This window comes from Capra hircus, chromosome 6 (assembly GCF_001704415.2).
Source record: "Capra hircus breed San Clemente chromosome 6, ASM170441v1, whole genome shotgun sequence".
NCBI lineage: Eukaryota > Metazoa > Chordata > Mammalia > Artiodactyla > Bovidae > Capra > Capra hircus.
Window position 1 is genome coordinate 103,905,197 of NC_030813.1, and position 19,373 is coordinate 103,924,569.

Here is a 19,373-nt window from a genome sequence, read left to right on the forward strand (position 1 = left end):
CCAACCAGAGATCGAACCCGAGCCTCCTGCATTGGGAGCATGGAGTCTTAGCCACTGGACCACCAGGAAGTTCCCAGGCCTGTTTTTGAGATAACCTTCTGATGAGATGAGTGGTTAATGGCCACTACATAGCACCCCCCTTTCTGGACCAGTGGAGTCGCCTTGGGTCACCCAGCCCACAGGGGAAGGCAGGGCAAAAATCACATCTCGTGAGCGACTTTCACAGTCAGGCCCCCTTCTGATGACTTCGTTGGATTTTGTTCATGTTTCTCATTTAATCCTCAGCACACCCTTTGGAGGGCTCTCATCTCTGTCTTACAAGGGAAGAGCAAAGGCAAAGGGAGATGAAGTGAGAGCTTCCCCTGGCTGTCCAGTGGCTAAGATGTTACCTTTCAATGCAGGGGCGCGGGCTTGATCCCTGGTTAGGGAGCTGAGATCCCACATGCCTTGCAACCAAAAGGCAAAAATATAAAACAGAAACAGTATTGTAACAGATTAATAAAAGACTAAAAATGCTCCGCACCAAAAAGAGAGAGAGAGAGAGATGAAGTGATTTCCTCAATGCCACATGGGCACGAGGTAGCAGAGCTGGGCCCCACGCCCAGTGGTCTGAGTCTAGAGCCCAAGCTTCAGCTGCTGTGCTGCTCCAGGCCCTTGTCTGTGAGAAGCATGTAGTCTGGGTCAGCCCTGGCCAGTGCCCACAGGAAGAGCATAATCACACAAGGGAGAACACATCTCCATCTTATTAGCTTCTAGCATGTAGCCTGGTACCCAGTGGACACCCAATACATATTTGTCAATTAAATATGAGTCAAACTTTGCATGCAACTCCTCTGTGTTTTTATTTGATTTACTCTCGCTGCTGTGGGAAGTAATGTTTTTATCCCCACGTTATAGATAAGAGAACTGAGGTTCTCAGAGGTCAAGTCCCTAGCCCCCAAATATTGTCACCTTCCAGCTCTTTTGATAGAGGAGGCATTCCAATTCAGGTCTGTAGGATTTGAAAGCCAGAGCTGTCCTCATTTTACTCAAAGTGTCTTTGGGAGGATTCAAGGAGTTAGTTCTTGTGAAACCTTTAGCCCAGGGGGTCTCAGAGAGTGGCCCCTGGTCAAGAAGGACGGCAGCAACCCCTGGGAACTTGCTAGAAATGCTTCTTTTCGGTTGCTGCCCAAGGTCTGGTGACGCAGAATCCCTGAGGGTGGAACACAGACCCTGCAGGTGATTCTGACGTGATTCCTGATGTGAGAGCGTGACCTTGGCCCTAGGCCTGCCCCATGCTGAGTACTTGGGAAGATGGCAGCTGCTGTTGTCTTGTATCACGTTCTGGATCCCAAAGAGATGGTGGAGGGAGGGGTGGAAGGTGGGGGGAGTCTAGAACTTACTGCTTCTCACAGTTGTTACTTGGTGCTGGCCACTCCTGGCCCATTGGTGGATCCACATTAGTCCCAGGATGTCACAGAGTGGAGCCTGGAGGAAACCGTCCAGGAGAGAGTATGCTTGGCACATTGAATGAAGCTCGCGTGAGCTCTGCAGCCCACCCTGGATGGTCCTTTATTGGGCTGCCTTCTGCTGTGTGATGCTGCCCCTGCCATGTGCATCCTCCAGAGTGACCCCGATGTCCAAAGTGGGCTCCACCCCTAATGGGTAGTCGTCCCAGGGCCAGGGGAGTGGACAGCCTTGAGGGAAGTTGAGGGCACTATGGATTCTTCCTCTGGCCTGTGCGAAATTCTGCCCGACTGAAAGCGTGTCATGGTTCCTTCCTGCTGCCTTAGGATTGTTACATATTTGATTGGGGAATTTAACATTCCTGAGTGCCTGTGATGTGCCAGCCTTGAGGTGGTTGGTCCTGTGATGTGCAAGCCTCCATGCTCAGCTCCTTGAAGTGCTTGGGCCCAAAGAGGTTCGCCAGTGGTCCCAAGGCAACCAGCTAATAGGAGGCAAAGCTCCATCCAAACCCAGGCTGGTCTCACTGACTCTGTTCTTGTTCTTCTCTAACTCAGTTGTAACTTGCCTTGAAAGATGTGAAGTGTGACCACGAACAGATCTATTTCTCTCTCTTATCCCCACAGGTTCTGCCAAACCACGGCCTCCACGCAGCAGGGTTCTGCGTGGCCTTCATCCTCTCCCTGGTGCTGACCTGGGCTGTGCTTTTCTTCATGGTTCGATACCAGTGTGTGAAGGGAAGCTTGCTTAGCAGACATCAGGTGGGAATCCACGCACATCTTCTTCCTGGAGGGCAGTTGGTTGGTGGTAGATGTGAGGTTCAAGTTTATCCCTCAACTCTGGATGTATGTCAGGACCCCTGGGGAACTGTGATGCATGCTCACAGCTAGGCCCTCCTGCAGAGACTCGGACTGCTTTGCCAGGAGGCATCCCCATCATCCCTGGATGATTCTAACCAGATGGCCAGGATAGGAACCCCTAATTCTGGCCTGCCTGTGTGGCCTACTGTGCATTCATGCCACACCCTGATTCAGGTCCTGGTCTGCCCTTCGTCCTCCGGATGAAGCCCAGATGACTTAGCATGGCTTATAAAGAGAGCCCTCTGTGGTCCAGCTTCACACCCCAACATCCTGCTCTAGACGATGACTGCTGAGCTCTCCACACTCAGAGAGAATGCTTCTCTAATCCTCCCTCTGCTCTTCCATGAGCAGGACTCTGACACGTCCTGTAAGACTCATCTCTGGCCTTGCCTCTCCTTGGATGTCGTCACTTGGCCACTTCCTGGCCTAGTCAGGGGCCCTCCCTCTGGGTTCCTGCCCTGGCTTCTAGACCATACCCCTCCCCATCGTTTATCCTCATCTGTTAACTCCTCACTCTCTGTGTTCCTGTCTTGGTCTGTGTTCCCACAGAAGCACACCCTGAGATCAGGATCCAAATGCAAATAGTTTATATGGAAACTGACCCCAGGAAATAAATGTAGGGGATGGGGGAGTGAGGTGGGAAGGAAGGCAGCCAGTCAAGCTACCACTGGGGGTACCAGGCGCTTCGTCATCCCACCTGGGAACTCGAGACAGTGTAGAACCAGCCTCAGAGTCATCCTGCCTGAAGGGAGAAAGAGAATGGGTATTGAGTTATGAAATGCTGCTGGTTGAGGACAGGGGTGGGGAGAGGGCCAGGACAAAGGCCCTATTTCCCTGACATGGACTCTGAAGGCCAGAAGGAGCCTTCAGGGAAAGAAATGTAGGTCTTGGCTGGTAGATCTTGGGCTCAAAGGCATGGAAGAGCAAGGGCAGGGGTCATGGTTGGAGGACTGATGCTGGCTGCTGTAATCCCCATTGCCTGGCAAGGAGCCTGGCACTTGGCACTTAGTGGACATGTGAAGGAATGAGACTCCACCATCACCCTGCGGCCAATCAGAGGATGGACAGACGGAGGCAGGGAAACAGGTTGCTGTCCTCGGATGAGAAGTCACTGCTGGGAGTGAGCACCCTGAGGTTCATTTCTGCAGGACCATGGATGCTGGGTGACTGTCACCCAGAGGTCCAGCAACTTGAAAGGAACATTTGTCATCTTTTTCCTTCTCCATGTAGTGAGGAAACTGAGTCCAGTAAAGCTAAACAGCCCTCAGGTGGCCAAGTATAGGCTGAGACCTGGCTTCCAGGGACACACCCTGCCTCTGGAGGCTGGTAGTCCTGACCTGTTGTTCTTTTTGTCTCTACTTCCTGGAGGAGAGACTTGTCATTTCAAAGTGAGGTCAACCCACAATCTCCTTGACAGGCAGAAGGGACGAAAAGAAAAATGGCCCATCTAATGAGACATTCTACTTACTCTCCCAAAGCTGTTATCAATCACAGATGAGCAAGACTCTCCCTGCTCTTTCGATGAAGGAGCAGAATTCATTTCTCGGAGATTAAAGGCTGATTGTTACAACCAGGGGAGGAAAGCAAAGTGTGAATTTGATTTAAGATCTGAAGACTCTAGTAGTATTTTTTTTTTCCAACATCACAATATGAAATCTTTCCACATTAAAAAAATTTTTTTTTCTTTGTGGTGGTGACCAAGGAGAAAATGCGTTATAAAGCAGAAGGTAGCCTTTAGAGTTAGGTAGACTTCAGGTCAAATACCATGCAGGCTCTTTATGAACTGTGTGAACTCTAATAATGTCATTTTCATCTCTCTGAGCTGCGTTTTCCATGTATGTAAAGTGGGGACGTCAACACATTTTGTATAACATTTTCATGATATAACTCATACAAGGCACAGAGACAGAAATTCTTAAATGTTAGTATAATTATTATGCATTTTTGTGGCATTAGTAATGTCAGAGAGCAACACAGATACATCATCTATCCAATCGAAGGATTGAGCTTAATTATCTCTGATGTCACTTCCATCTGACAACTCTATATTCTGATTAGAAACCAACCAGATCCATGATGTTGAAGTCCATCTGCCATCTCTTAATATTCTTCTGCACCATGATGATGGTGATGGTGATGGTGATAATATGATGATGTTGGTGGCAATGATGGTGGTGATGGTGATATATGATGGTGTTGGTGGTGATGATGAGGATGGGGGAACAATGATGATGATGGTGATGGTGAAATATTTGTATTAGATCTTTATTGTTATAAAGCTCTTTCTATCCCCTGCTTTGTTTTATCCACACAACAAGTCTGTGCAGGGCTACTGGAATTATGATCCCATTTCTTTGATGAGAAAATGAGGCCCAGGAAAGTGCAATGTTCTGCCTGAGTCTTGTCTGCTCACCACCAGTGGTGAGGCCAACTAGGTGCTCTGATTACAGATCCCCACATTCCCCCATGACTTTTCCAGCATGTGACAGTCACAGGAAGGCCCACTCAATTGTTGTTCCTGAAATTCTCTTGAAGGTTCAACATCACGAAAACAAGCTGGAGCACTCCCAGTTCACCTCAGCTGATGGTGTGAATGAAGATCTCGCTCTCAATGACCAAATGATAGACATTCTGTCTTCTGAGGACACCGGGAGCATGCTTCAAGCCTTAGAAGAGTAAGTATTCTGAGTCACATTATATTTCCACGGATATCATGAATGTTCTATCTACAGCAGTGTGAGAGCAAACACTGAGTGTATTTCATTCATTAATTCGTCCTCTTATCATTCATTTGTCACTCAGTAGTCATAATCTTTGGAAGAAAAGTTATGACCAATCTAGACAGCATATTAAAAAGAAGAAACATTACCTTGCCAACAAAGGTCCATATAGTCAAAGCTATGGTTTTTGCAGTAGTTATGTTTGAATGTGAGAGTTTGACTATAAAGAAAGCTGAGCACCTACGAATTGATGCTTTTGAACTGTGGTGTTGGAGAAGACTCTTGAGAGTCCCTTGGACTGCAAGGAGGTTCAACCGTCCATCCTAAAGGAAATCAGTCCTGAATATTCATTAGAAGGACTGATGCTGAAGCTGAAACTCCAATACTTTGGCCATCTGATGTGAAGAACTGACTCATTGGAAAAGACCCCGATGCTGGGAAAGATTGAAGGCAGGAGGAGAAGGGGACGACAAAGGATGAGATGGTTGGATACCATCACTGACTCAATGTACATGAGTTTGAGTAAGCTCTGGGAGTTGGTGATGGACAGGGAAGCCTGGCGTGCTGCAATCCATGGGCTCGCAAAGAGTCTGACCTGACTGAGCGACTGAACTGAGCTGAACTTAACTGAGTCATAATCAAACAACTGCCATGCCCTGAAGACTATGCTTGGTAGTTAAGAAAAAAGACAGAACATAGTATGAGCTGTGAGGCAGTCTGACCTAGTGGGAAGACAAATACAGAAATTGAAGGGATCATGAAAATTTGATGAGTACCATGCTAAAATTGGGGCTCGCTGAGCACAAAAGAAAAGGTAATTACCTCTGAGCAGGTCATAGAAATGCTTCCTAGAGGAAGAGATATTTTAACTAATTCTTGAAGATTTTCAAGTAGGTTAAGAGAAGAAAGGCTTTTCAGGCAGAGGAAAGACAGGGCAGATGTCAAGACAGGAAATGAGCAAATTATATGTTTGGTGAAGTGTCAGTAACTCAGTATGCCTGATGTGTAGATTGGCGTCTTGAGTAGTGTAGTGAAGGAAAGGAAGTGACATATTGAGAGAGAATCCAGACCAGGTGATATGACTGTTGGCTAAACTGGGTTCAGTTCTTTTCTTTTTGTCTATTTAGTGATTTATTAACCTTTAAGGACCAAGATCTAAGTATTTTTATTTTTATTTTTTTACTTATTGAGTAAACTTTAGTTTATAACATTTTTAAGTTTCATGTGTACCACATTATATTTCTACCTCTGTATATATACAGAAGTACAGTATATTTATGTAAATATTTAATATTTTATATATGTATATATAAATGGAGGAAAACAACAGAATGAGAAAGACTAGAGATCTCTTCAAGGAAATCAGAGATACCAAGGGAACATTTCATGCAAAGATGGGCTCAACAAAGGACAGAAATGGTCTGGACCTAACAGAAGCAGAAAATATTAAGAAGAGGTGGCGAGAATACACAGAAGAACTGTACAGAAAAGATCTTCACGACCAAGATAATCACAATGGTATGATCCTTCACCTAGAGCCAGACATCCTGGAATGTGAAGTCAAGTGGGCCTTAGAAAGCATCATTATGAACAAAGCTAGTGGAGGTGATGGAATTCCAGTTGAGCTATTTCAAATCCTGGAAGACGATGCTGTGAAAGTGCTACACTCAATATGCCAGCAAATTTGGAAAACTCAGCAGTGGCCACAGGACTGGAAAAGGTCAGTTTTCATTCCAATCACAAAAAAGGCAATGCTAAAGAATGCTCAGATTACCACACAATTGCACTCATCTCACACGCTAGTAAAGTAATGCTCAAAATTCTCCAAGCCAGGCTTCAGCAATACGTGAACCGTGAACTTCCAGATGTTCAAGCTGTTTTAGAAAAGGCAGAGGAACCAGAGATCAAATTGCCAACATCTGCTGGATCATGGAAAAAGCAAGAGAATTCCAAAAAAACATGTTTCTGCTTTATTGACTATGCCAAAGCCTTTGACTGTGTGGATCACAATAAACTGTGGAAAATTTTTCAAGAGATGGGAATATCAGACCACCTGACCTGCCTCTTGAGAAACCTATATATGCAGGTCAGGAGGCAACAGTTGGAAATGGACATGGAACAACAGACTGGTTCCAAATAGGAAAAGGAGTACATCAAGGCTGTATACTGTCACCCTGCTTATTTAACTTCTATGCAGAGTACATCATGAGAAACGCTGGGCTGGAAGAAGCACAAGCTGCAATCAAGATTGCCGGGAGAGATATCAATTACCTCAGATATGCAGATGACACCACCCTGATGGCAGAAAGGGAAGAGGAACTAAAAAGCCTCTTGATGAAAGTGAAAGTGGAGAGGGAAAAAGTTGGCTTAAAGCTCAACATTCAGAAAACGAAGATCATGGCATCTGGTCCCATCATTTCATGGCAACTAGATGGGGAAACAGTGGAAAAAGTTTCAGTCTTTATTTTGGGGGACTCCCAAATAACTGCAGATGGTGACTGCAGCCATGAAATTAAAAGACGCTTACTCCTTGGAAGAAAAGTTATGACCAACCTAGATAGCATATTCAAAAGCAGAGACATTACTTTGCCAACAAAGGTCCGTCTAGTTGAGGCTATGGTTTTTCCTGTGGTCATGTATGGATGTGAGAGTTGGGCTGTGAAGAAAGCTGAGCGCTGAAGAATTGATGCTTTTGAACTGTGGTGTTGGAGAAGACTCTTGAGAGTCCCTTGGATTGCAAGGAGATCCATCCAGTCCATTCTAAAGGAGATCAGCCCTGGGATTTCTTTGGAAGGAGTAATGCTAAAGCTGAAACTCCGGTACTCTGGCCACGTCATGCGAAGAGTGGATTCATTTGAAAAGACTCTGATGCTGGGAGGGATTGGGGGCAGGAGGAGAAGGGGACAACAGAGGATGAGATGGCTGGATAGCATCACCGACTCAATGGACATGAGTTTGAGTGAACTCCGGGAGTTGGTGATGGACAGGGAGGCCTGGCGTGCTGCGATTCATGGGGTCGCAAAGAGTCGGACACGACTGAGCGACTAAACTGAACTGAATGGATATACATATATATTTATTATTTATATGTGTGTGTATATATATATATATACAGAGAAGTAGAGTATCTATGTGAGTATCTACAGCATGCTCACCACCAAAATTTTAGTTTCTATCCATCACCGTAGAGTTGATCTGCTTTATCCATTTCATCTTCCCCCAGCAGCTTCCTCTCTAGTAACCACGATTCTGTTCTCTGTATCTACGAGTTAGTTTTTGTTTGATTTTGTTCATGTGTTTTGTGTTTTCGTTTGTTTTCTATATTCCACAGATGAGTGAAATCATATGGTATTTTCCTTCTCCGTCTGACTTATTTCACTTATATAATACCCTCAAGATCCGTCTGTGTTGTTGCAAATGGAAAGATTTCATCTCTTTTATGGCTGAGTAGTATTCCATTATCCATTCATCCATTGATGGACATTCATTATCCATTCATCTGTTCAGGGCCATTCATCTGTCATCCATTATCCATTCATCTGTTCAGGGCCATTCATCTGTCATCCATTATCCATTCATCTGTTCAGGGCCATTCATCTGTCATCCATTATCCATCCGTCTGTTCGTGGGCATTTAGGTTGCTTCCATAACTTGGCAGTTGTGGGTAATGATGCAGTAAGCGTGGGAGTGCATGTATCTTTTCAAGTTAATGGTTTCATGTTATTTGGTAAATACCCCAGAGTGGGATAACTGGATCATATGGTGGTTCTGTTCTCAGTTTTTGGGGGAATCTCCAGACTCTTTTCCATAATGGCCATTGCTGTTTAGTTTCTCAGCCATGTCTGACTCTTTGTGACCCCATGGACTTCAGCACACCCAGTTTCCTCGTCCTTCACTATCTCCAGGAGTTTGCTCAAACTCATGTCCATTGAGCTGATGATGCTATCCAACCAACATTCCCACCAACACTCACTGGATAATAGTCGTTCTAACAGGTGCAAGGTGGTATCTTACTGTGGTTTTAATTTGTGTTTCCCTAATAATTCATGCTATTGTTTTCACATGCCTGTTAGCCGTCTGTGTATCTTCTTTGAAAAATGTCTATTCAGTTCCACCCATGTTTTAGTGGGTAGTCTTGTTGTTGTTGAGTTGTATCAGTTCTTTATATGTTTTGGATATTACTGCTTATTAGATATAATTGCTTGCAAATATCTTTTTTTTTAATTTTAATTTTAATTTTTTTTTGCTATAGATTTTATTTTATTTTTTTTAATTTATTTTTAAAATTTTAAAATCTTTAATTCTTACATGCGTTCCCAAACATGAACCCCCCTCCCACCTCCCTCCCCATAACATCTCTCTGGGTCATCCCCATGCACCAGCTCCAAGCATGCTGTATCCTGCATCAGACATAGACTGGCGATTCAATTCTTACATGATAGTATACATGTTAGAATGTCATTCTCCCATATCATCCCACCCTCTCCCTCCCTCTGAGTCCAAAAGTCCATTATACACATCTGTGTCTCTTTCCCTGTCTTGCATACAGGGTCGTCATTGCCATCTTCCTAAATTCCATATATATGTGTTAGTATACTGTATTGGTGTTTTTCTTTCTGGCTTACTTCACTCTGTATAATCGGCTCCAGTTTCATCCATCTCATCAGAACTGATTCAAATGAATTCTTTTTTACGGCTGAGTAATACTCCATTGTGTATATGTACCACAGCTTTCTTATCCATTCATCTGCTGATGGACATCTAGGTTGTTTCCATGTCCTAGCTATTATAAACAGTGCTGCGATGAACATTGGGGTACATGTGTCTCTTTCAGTTCTGGTTTCCTCGGTGTGTATGCCCAGCAGTGGGATTGCTGGGTCATAAGGTAGTTCTATTTGCAATTTTTTAAGGAATCTCCACACTGTTCTCCATAGTGGCTGTACTAGTTTGCATTCCCACCAACAGTGTAGGAGGGTTCCCTTTTCTCCACACCCTCTCCAGCATTTATTGCTTGCAGATTTTTGGATCACAGCCATTCTGACTGGTGTGAAGTGGTACCTCATTGTGGTTTTGATTTGCATTTCTCTAATAATGAGTGATGTTGAGCATCTTTTCATGTGTTTGTTAGCCATCCGTATGTCTTCTTTGGAGAAATGTCTATTTAGTTCTTTGGCCCATTTTTTGATTGGGTCATTTATTTTTCTGGAATTGAGCTGCAGAATTTGGTTGTATATTTTTGAGATTAGTTGTTTGTCAGTTGCTTCATTTGCTATTATTTTCTCCCATTCAGAAGGCTGTCTTTTCACCTTGCTTATATTTTCCTTTGTTGTGCAGAAGCTTTTAATTTTAATTAGATCCCATTTGTTTATTTTTGCTTTTATTTCCAGAATTCTGGGAGGTGGATCATAGAGGATCCTGCTGTGATTTATGTCTGAGAGTGTTTTGCCTATGTTCTCCTCTAGGAGTTTTATAGTTTCTGGTCTTACATTTAGATCTTTAATCCATTTTGAGTTTATTTTTGTGTGCGGTGTTAGAAAGTGATCTAGTTTCATTCTTTTACAAGTGGTTGACCAGTTTTCCCAGCACCACTTGTTAAAGAGATTGTCTTTACTCCATTGTATATTCTTGCCTCCTTTGTCAAAGATAAGGTGTCCATATGTGTGTGGATTTATCTCTGGGCTTTCTATTTTGTTCCATTGATCTATATGTCTGTCTTTGTGCCAGTACCATACTGTCTTGATGACTGTGGCTTTGTAGTAGAGCCTGAAGTCAGGCAAGTTGATTCCTCCAGTTCCATTCTTCTTTCTCAAGATTGCTTTGGCTATTCGAGGTTTTTTGTATTTCCATACAAATCTTGAAATTATTTGTTCTAGTTCTGTGAAAAATGTTGCTGGTAGCTTGATAGGGATTGCATTGAATTTGTAAATTGCTTTGGGTAGTATACTCATTTTCACTATATTGATTCTTCCGATCCATGAACATGGTATGTTTCTCCATCTATTAGTGTCCTCTTTGATTTCTTTCATCAGTGTTTTATAGTTTTCTATATATAGGTCTTTAGTTTCTTTAGGTAGATATATTCCTAAGTATTTTATTCTTTTCGTTGCAATGGTGAATGGAATTGTTTCCTTCATTTCTTTTTCTACTTTCTCATTATTCGTGTATAGGAATGCAAGGGATTTCTGTGTGTTGATTTTATATCCTGCAACTTTACTATATTCATTGATTAGCTCTAGTAATTTTCTGGTGGAGTCTTTAGGGTTTTCCATGTAGAGGATCATGTCATCTGCAAACAGTGAGAGTTTTACTTGTTCTTTTCCAATTTGGATTCCTTTTATTTCTTTTTCTGCTCTAATTGCTGTGGCCAAAACTTCCAGAACTATGTTGAATAGTAGCGGTGAAAGTGGACCCTTGTGCAAATATCTTCTCCCATTGAATAGTTTGTTAATTTTGTTGATAGTTTTCTTTGCTGTGCAGAATCTTTTTAGTTTGCTGTAGTCCCAGTTGTTTATTTTTGTTTTTGATTCTTTTGCCTGAAGAGACATACCTGGGCAGATGTTGCCAAGACCCATGACCAAGAATGAACTGCCTTTGTTTTCCACTAGGAAGTTTATAGTTTCAGGTTTTACCTTTTAGTCTTCAGTCCATTTTGAGTTGATTTTGGAGCATGATGTGAGGTAGTGGCCTAGTTTCATTTCATTTGCATGTGCCTGTTGAGCTTTCCCAACGTCATTTATTGAAGAGACTATCCTTTATCCGTTGTATGTTCTTTGCTGCTGTGTTGTAAATTAATTGTCCATATGTGCATGCAGTTATTTCTGGGCTCTCAGTTCTGTCCCATTGATCTGTGTTTTTGTGCCAGTACTATGCTGTTTTGATTACTGTAGCTTTGTAACATAGTCTGAAATCAGGGGTTGTGATACCTGCAACTTTATTTTTATTTTTTCCTCAGGATTGCTTTGACTGTTCAGTCTTCATGATTTCATATAAATTTTAGAATTTTTGCTCTATTTCTGTGAAAAATTTCCTTGAGGTTTTGATAGGGATTTCATTGAATCTGTAGATTACTTTAGGTAATATGGATATTTTAACAAGGTCATCCTTTCAATCCACTAGCATGGAATATCTTTCCATTTATTTGAGCCTTCTTCAGTTTCTTTCAACAGCGCTTTGTACTTTTCACTGTGCATGTCTTTTCACCGCTTTGGTTAAATTTATTCTGAGTTATTTTATATTTTGTGTTGTAATTGTAAATGGATTTACTTCTTCATGTCTCTTTCTGGTAGCTCATTGTTAACATATAGAAATGCAACAGATTTTTTTGGTGTTAATTTTGTACCCTGCAACTTTATGTGTTTGTTTATTATTTCTTTCAGTTTTTTGGTGGAGTCTTTAGGATTTTGTATATATAAAGTCATATCATCTGCAAATAGTGACAGTTTTACTTCTTTCTTTCCAATTTGTATCCTTTAGTTTTTTTCTTGCCTCATTATTCTGGCTAGGACTTCCAACACCATGTGAAATAATTTCTCCCTTTGTGGGTGTGTGTCTGCTCAGTCACTTAGTCATGTTCTACTCTTTGTGACCCCATGGGCTATAGCCTGCAAGTCCATGTAATTTTTCCTGGAAAGAACTGGGATGGGTTGCCATTTCCTCCTCCAAGACATCTTGTTGACCCAGAGATGTAACCCATGTTTCCTACATTGGTGGGTGGGTTCTTTACCACTGAGCCATGAGGGAAGCCCCCATTTCTCCCTTTAAGTCTGTTAATAATTGTTTTATATATGTTGGTGCTCCTATGTTAGGTGCAAATACATTAATAACTTTTATATCTTCTTGATAAATTTTCACCCTCATAATAATATGCTATCCATTTTTGTCTTCAAGTCTGTTCTGCTTGATATGAGTATGGCAAATCTGTATGCAGGCCAGGAAGCAACAGTTAGAACTGGACATGGAACAACAGACTGGTTCCAAATAGGAAAAGGAGTATGTCAAGGCTGTATATTGTCACCCTGCTTATTTAACTTACATGCAGAGTACATCATGAGAAACGTTGGGCTGGAAGAAACACAAGCTTGGATCAAGATTGCCGGGAGAAATATCAATAACCTCAGATATGCAGATGACACCATCCTTATGGCAGAAAGTGAAGAGGAACTAAAAAGCCTCTTGATGAAAGTGAAAGAGGAGAGTGAAAAAGTTGGCTTAAAGCTCAACATTCAGAAAACGAAGATCATGGCATCCGGTCCCATCACTCCATGGGAAATAGATGGGGACACAGTGAAAACAGTGTCAGACTTTATTTTTTTGGGCTCCAAAATCACCACAGATGGTGACTGCAGCCATGAAATTAAAAGACGCTTACTCCTTGGAAGAAAAGTTATGACCAACCTAGATAGCACATTCAAAAGCAGAGACGTTACTTTGCCGACTAAGGTCCGTCTAGTCAAGGCTATGGTTTTTCCTGTGGTCATGTATGGATGTGAGAGTTGGACTGTGAAGAAGGCTGAGCGCCGAAGAATTGATGGGTTTGAACTGTGGTGTCGGAGAAGACTCTTGAGAGTCCCTTGGACTGTAAGGAGATCCAACCAGTCCATTCTGAAGGAGATCAACCCTGGGATTTCTTTGGTAGGAATGATGATAAAGCTGAAACTCCAGGACTTTGGCCACCTCATGAGAAGAGTTGACTCACTGGAAAAGACTGTGATGCTTGGAGGGATTGGGGGCAAGAGAAGAAGGGGACGACAGAGGATGAGATGGCTGGATGGCATCACGGACTCGATGAACGCGAGTCTGAGTGAACTCTGGGAGTTGGTGATGGACAGAGAGGCCTGGCGTTCTGCGATTCATGGGGTCACAAAGAGTCGAACACGACTGAGACTGAACTGAACTGAACTGACACACCCTTTTGGGCCAGCATTTGCTAACAGTAGCATCCTCTGTTCCTTCGCTTTGAACCTGTGTTCGTCTGTAGAGCTGATGTGGGTCGCTTGGAGGCGGCATGTAGTTGAGTCCTGTTTTTTAATCCATCCAACCACTGTAGGCTTTTTGATTGGTGAATTCAACCCAGTTACATTTAAGGTTATTATGGATAGATGAAGACTTAATACTACAACTTTGTTTTCTGGTTGCTCAATCTCTCCGCTGTTTTTTTTTTTTTTTTTCTACTTGTGTTTCTGTCTGCTATTTTGATTTGATGGTTTTCTCTGATGTTTTCTCAGTGTCCTCCTTTTTATTTTTTTTTGTCTTTCTCTTCTAGATTTATGTTTTGTTGTTACCATGATGTTTGTGTAAAACTTCTCATAGATAAAATAGTCGTCTTTTCCTGATGGGGATTCCCATGGCTCAGCAGTAGTGCAGTGCACGAGATACAGGTTCGATCCCTGGGTCAGGAAGATCCCCTGGAGAAGGAAATGGCAACCCACACCAGTATTCTTGCCTGGAGAATCCCATGGACAGAGGAGCCTCGTGGGCTACTGTCTGCGGCCGCTGCTGCTAAGTCACTTCAGTTGTGTCTGACTCTGTGCGACCCCATAGACGGCAGCCCACCAGGCCTCCCCGTCCCTGGGATTCTCCAGGCAAGAACACTGGAGTGGGTTGCCATTTCCTTCTCCAATGCGTGAAAGTGAAAAGTGAAAGGGAAGTCGCTCAGTCATGTCCAACTCTTGGTGACCCCATGGACTGCAGCCCACCAGGCTCCTCCGTCCACGGGATTTTCCAGGCAAGAGTACTGGAGTGGGGTGCCACTGCCTTCTCCGTCTACAAGGTCGTAAAGAGTCAGGCATGACTGAGCACACACATGCTGATAATATCACTGCCTGGGTTCCATCTTTTTCTTCCCCTTTTATTTTTTTGTTTTCTCAAATTATCCTTTTTTATGTTGTGAGTTATGAAACTGAAGTAGTTATCATTGTTTCTTCTGCTTTCCCCCCTCCTTTAACCTTTAGCTGTAATAAAATGTTTTAAAACCTATTCTGGGAAAGAGTTACAATTTTCTCATTCTGTTTATCACCTTACTCAAGCTTTTGGCTACTTTGCCTTTTTGTTTTTGGTCAAAAGGATCCTTTCAACCCTTCTTGTAGGCCAGGTCTAGTGGTGATGAACTCCCTCAGCTGTTGTTTGCCTCAGAAAGCCTTTAATTTCTTCTTCATATCTGACTTATAACCTGGCTGGGTAGAGTATTCTTGGATGACAGTTTTTATCTTTCAGTGTTTCGAGAATGTCATTCTGCTCCCTCCTGGCCTGTGAAGTGTCTGCTGAGAAACCTGCTGATAGCCTAAGAGTGGTTCCTTTGTAGGTTTCTGTCCTTTTTACCCTGGCTGGCTTTAAATTTCTTTCCCTGTCATTGACTTTCAACAATTTTAATGTAATGTGTCTTAGAGAAGGTCGTTTTACCTCAAGATAATTAGCTCATAGGCTTGTCTATCTAATTCCTTTCCCAGCTTTGTGAATTTTCTGTTATCATTTCTTTAAGCAAACTCTCTGTTCCTTTCTTCCTCTCTTCCCTGGGATGCTCATCACGCTAATGTTACCCTTCCCAAATGAGCTGAATAACTCTCCTAGAATTTCCCTCTTTTTTAACATCTTGTTTCTCTTTCACCTTCTTACCGGTATCATTTCTAGATGTCTATTTTGGGGCTTGCTAATTCTCTCTTCCATGTAGGCTGCTCTATTTCCAATGTTTTCTAATGCATTATTTACCTTGCGTATGAGTTCTTCAGCTCCAGAACTTCTGTCTGGTTCTTTTTTTGAGTTTGGTAAAGTATTCCTCCTGTTCATTAATTTTGTTCCTTGGTCCACTGAACTGCCTTTCTGAGTTTTCTTGTAGCGTGCTGAGTTTCTTCACGACAGCTATTTTGAATTCTTAATGCATTAGATCTCAGTATTCCGTGACTCTGAGTTTGGTTTCTGAAGAACTGTCATTTTCTTTTTGTGGTTCTTCATGGTGCTCGGTGAGTTGTTCCTCTGCCAGTGCACTTGAAGTAGCAAACATCTTTTTGATTGATTCTGAGCTGCCTCTAGATAGACTTAAGAATTAACACTTTTCATCCTTCCCAGGTGGCACTAGTGGTAAAGAACCCGCCTGCCAACGCAGCAGACATAAGAGACGTGGGTTCAGTCCCTGCGTCAGGAAGATCCCCTGGAGGAGGGCATGGCAACCCACTCCATTATTCTTACCTGGAGAATCCTCATGGACAGAGGAGCCTGGTGGGCTACAGTCCATTGGGTTGCACAGAGTCAGGCACAGCTGAAGTGATTTAGCAATAGCAATAGACAGCAGTCCTCCACTGCCCTTGTCAGAGGTGTGGCTCTGTGTCATCATCACGCCTTGTGCTTCTGGTTACTTGGTGCCTTGCTGTTGCAAGCATCACTGGTGCTGCTACCAGGAAGAGGGGCTCTTCTGCCACCTCTAGGAACCCCTAAGTTGCAGGCTCAGCCACTATGGGGGAGGGTTCAGGTGGGAAGGAGCTGGAGTCACATGGGCACCTCTAGCACATCCAGTGTTGTAAGGTTTATGGGCTCTCCTGCTGTGGGTAGAGAGCTGGGGGACCAGAGTCATGGGTAACTCAGAGGCTGGAGGGACAGGGTCCCAGGTCTGTTGTCATTGCCCAGTTCCCTGTAGCCATGGGCACTGCTGCAGCCAGGTTGTCCTCGTCTGTGCTGCCTCTTCCTGGTGCTACAGGGCAGTATGGGGCTGTGGGCTCATCTGCCAGGGCTGGGGAGACCAGGACCACAGGCATCAACTCTGCTGTTCCCCTGGGTCTGCCTCCTCTGTCTGTTCCTGTGTGTCCACCTTCAGATGTACAGGTGTGTGGAATTCTCTGACATCCTGTTGGGCGAAGACACCTTTGTTGCCTTGTGGGTATTTTACTGATGATAGATTGAAGGGGAGGCACAAGGGAATGTCTCACTCCACCATGATGCTGATGTCCTCCACCACAATCCATTTCTTTTTATTTATTGAACTTAGAGTGTTTTGCCTGCACGTATGTTAAGCTGCTTCAGTCATGTTCGACTCTTTGCAGCCCCATGGACTGCAACAAGCCAGGCTCCTCTGTCCATGGGATTTTCCAGGCAAGAATACTGGAGTGGGTTGGCATGCCCTCTTCCAGGGGATCTTCCCAACCAAAGGATCGAACCCGTGTCTCTTACATCTCCTGCATTGGTGGGTGGTTCTTTACCGCTAGCACCACTTTGGGAAGCCTTTCTAGTGTTCTATGTATGTGTAATTGAACATGTAGCCAGACACGGTTCTAAGAACTTTACAAATATGTGTAATCCTCATAAGAACCCTAGGAAGCAGGTAACACTCTTTTTGCCACCTTACAGATGAGAAGTTAAGGTTAAGGGGCTTGCTCCAGGATACATGGTAGTCTATGAGAGGACAGGTTTCAAACCCACTCTGTTTCTCCCGGCTGGGCACATGGGTCACAATCTGCTGGCTGACTGTCACTCAGCCCCATAGTGTCCTGCTTAGTTACAAACTCAGAGGCAAAATCGAGCAGCTGAGTGATCCTATCTCCCTGGAAACAGGTGGCTCATAGAGATGGATCCAAGATCCAACCAGAAACAGAAAGTGTGGCCTCCCTATCTTTAGAGGGACTGTTCATTGCCTGGAGAGGAGAGCTCTGTTGTGTCAATTCCCAGAACCGTGTGGGCTGAGGCAGTGTTCTAAGTAGAGAGGGACTTTCCTCCTGCTTGAAAGGGGGCTCCTTCCCAGCTGAGTGAGTGCCTTGGTGCAGGCCAGGTTGCCAGCTTCACGAGTCCCAGGCTGACTTCACACCCCGCTGGAATCGGGCCTGCTAATCCATTTCTGGGTGTCAAGGTTGTGCAGCCATTCAGATGTGATCTTTCATTTTAGCTTAATTCCCTAATCAGAATGCCAAGGGTGACAAATTTAAATTTGCCACACTGTCTGAGAGGGTGGAAAGGGAGAAAGGGGCAGTTACTGGGAGAGATTTGTAAATATCTCTAATGATATGGCACTAGTGGTAAAGAACCTGCCTGCCAGTGCAGCAGACATAAGAGACGCAGGTTTGATCCCTGGGTCGGGACGATCCCCTGGAGGAGGGCATGGCAACCCACTCCAGTATTCTTGCCTGGAAAATCCCATGGACACAGGAACCTGGCAGGCTACAGTTCATGGGATCACACAGAGTTGGGCACAACTCAAGCGACTTAGCACTAATGATATTAAGTGGTAGGAGCAGATGATTATTAGTGTATTTCATAACTAAAAGTCTGTTTTCTTCCAAAACTTGAAAATGAGTAGTGTTGCGGTCCTTTAATGGACCAGAACCTGGTGGTCTGGAGTCAACAATAAGAAAGTGAAAGAGGGAAAGAGACTAATATTCCCTGGGTTATGCAGAAAACCAATAAAGCCCTAGAACAAGGCTTGTACCACTCATGAAGGCACAGGGCATCCTCTCGAGGAGGTCTTGAAAGCCTGGGCAGGAAAGTGAGCTTGGCAGGTTTCCACGCTCCAAAGAACTTAGTCAGATAGAGAGAGAAAGAAGGACACCGGGACCCAAGTCTCTAGTGGAACAAGGGTGCTTTATTGAACTTTGTGTGAGTATATATACTGTTTTACAAGGTAGCTTTTTCAGCAAAGATAAAGATCAAAAGACCAGATTTACAAGTTACCAAGGAAACAAGGAGTAAGGGGTCATAAGGCCAGAAGACAATCCATATCTTAAGGAAGAGGGTCGTGACTAATCACTTTCACCGTATGGTTGCTTCCTGACCTGCATATAGGTTTCTCAAGAGGCAGGTCAGGTGGTCAGGTATTCCCGTTTCTTGAAGAATTTTCCACAGTTTATTGTGATCCAGAGTCAAAGGCTTTGACATAGTCAATAAAGCAGAAATAGATGTTTTTCTGGAATTATCTTCCTTTTTCCATGATCCAGCAGATGTTGGCAATTTGATCTCTTGTTCCTCTGCCTTTTCAAAAACCAGCTTGAACATCTGGAAGTTCACGGTTCACGTATTGCTGAAGCCTGGCTTGGAGAATTTTGAGCATTACTTTCCTAGCGTGTAAGATGAGTGCAATTGTGTGGTAGTCTGAGCATTCTTTGACATTGCCTTTCTTTGGGATTGGAATGGAAACTGACTTTTGCAGTCCTGTGGCCACTGCTGAATTTTCCAAATTTGCTGGCATATTGAGTGTAGCACTTTCACAGCATCATCTTTCAGGATTTGAAATAGCTCCACTGGAAAGCCATCACCTCCACTAGTTTTGTTCGTAGTGATGATTTCTAAGGCCCACTTGACTTCACATTCCAGGATGTCTGGCTCTAGGTGAGTGATCACACCATTGTGATTATCTGGGTCGTGAAGATCTTTTTTG

At 43.7% G+C, this 19,373-nt stretch overlaps 1 protein-coding gene across 1 annotated transcript in view; it reads left to right on the forward strand.

Annotated features, from left to right (window-relative positions):
- Positions 1-19,373, forward strand: part of EVC2 (EvC ciliary complex subunit 2) — a 157,295-nt gene that overhangs the window by 45,043 nt on the left and 92,879 nt on the right. The window contains exons 8-9 of the mRNA XM_005681893.3: positions 2,070-2,204; positions 4,839-4,978. Coding sequence (XP_005681950.3) covers positions 2,070-2,204; positions 4,839-4,978 — 275 coding nt within the window. The remainder of the gene's footprint in view (positions 1-2,069; positions 2,205-4,838; positions 4,979-19,373) is intronic.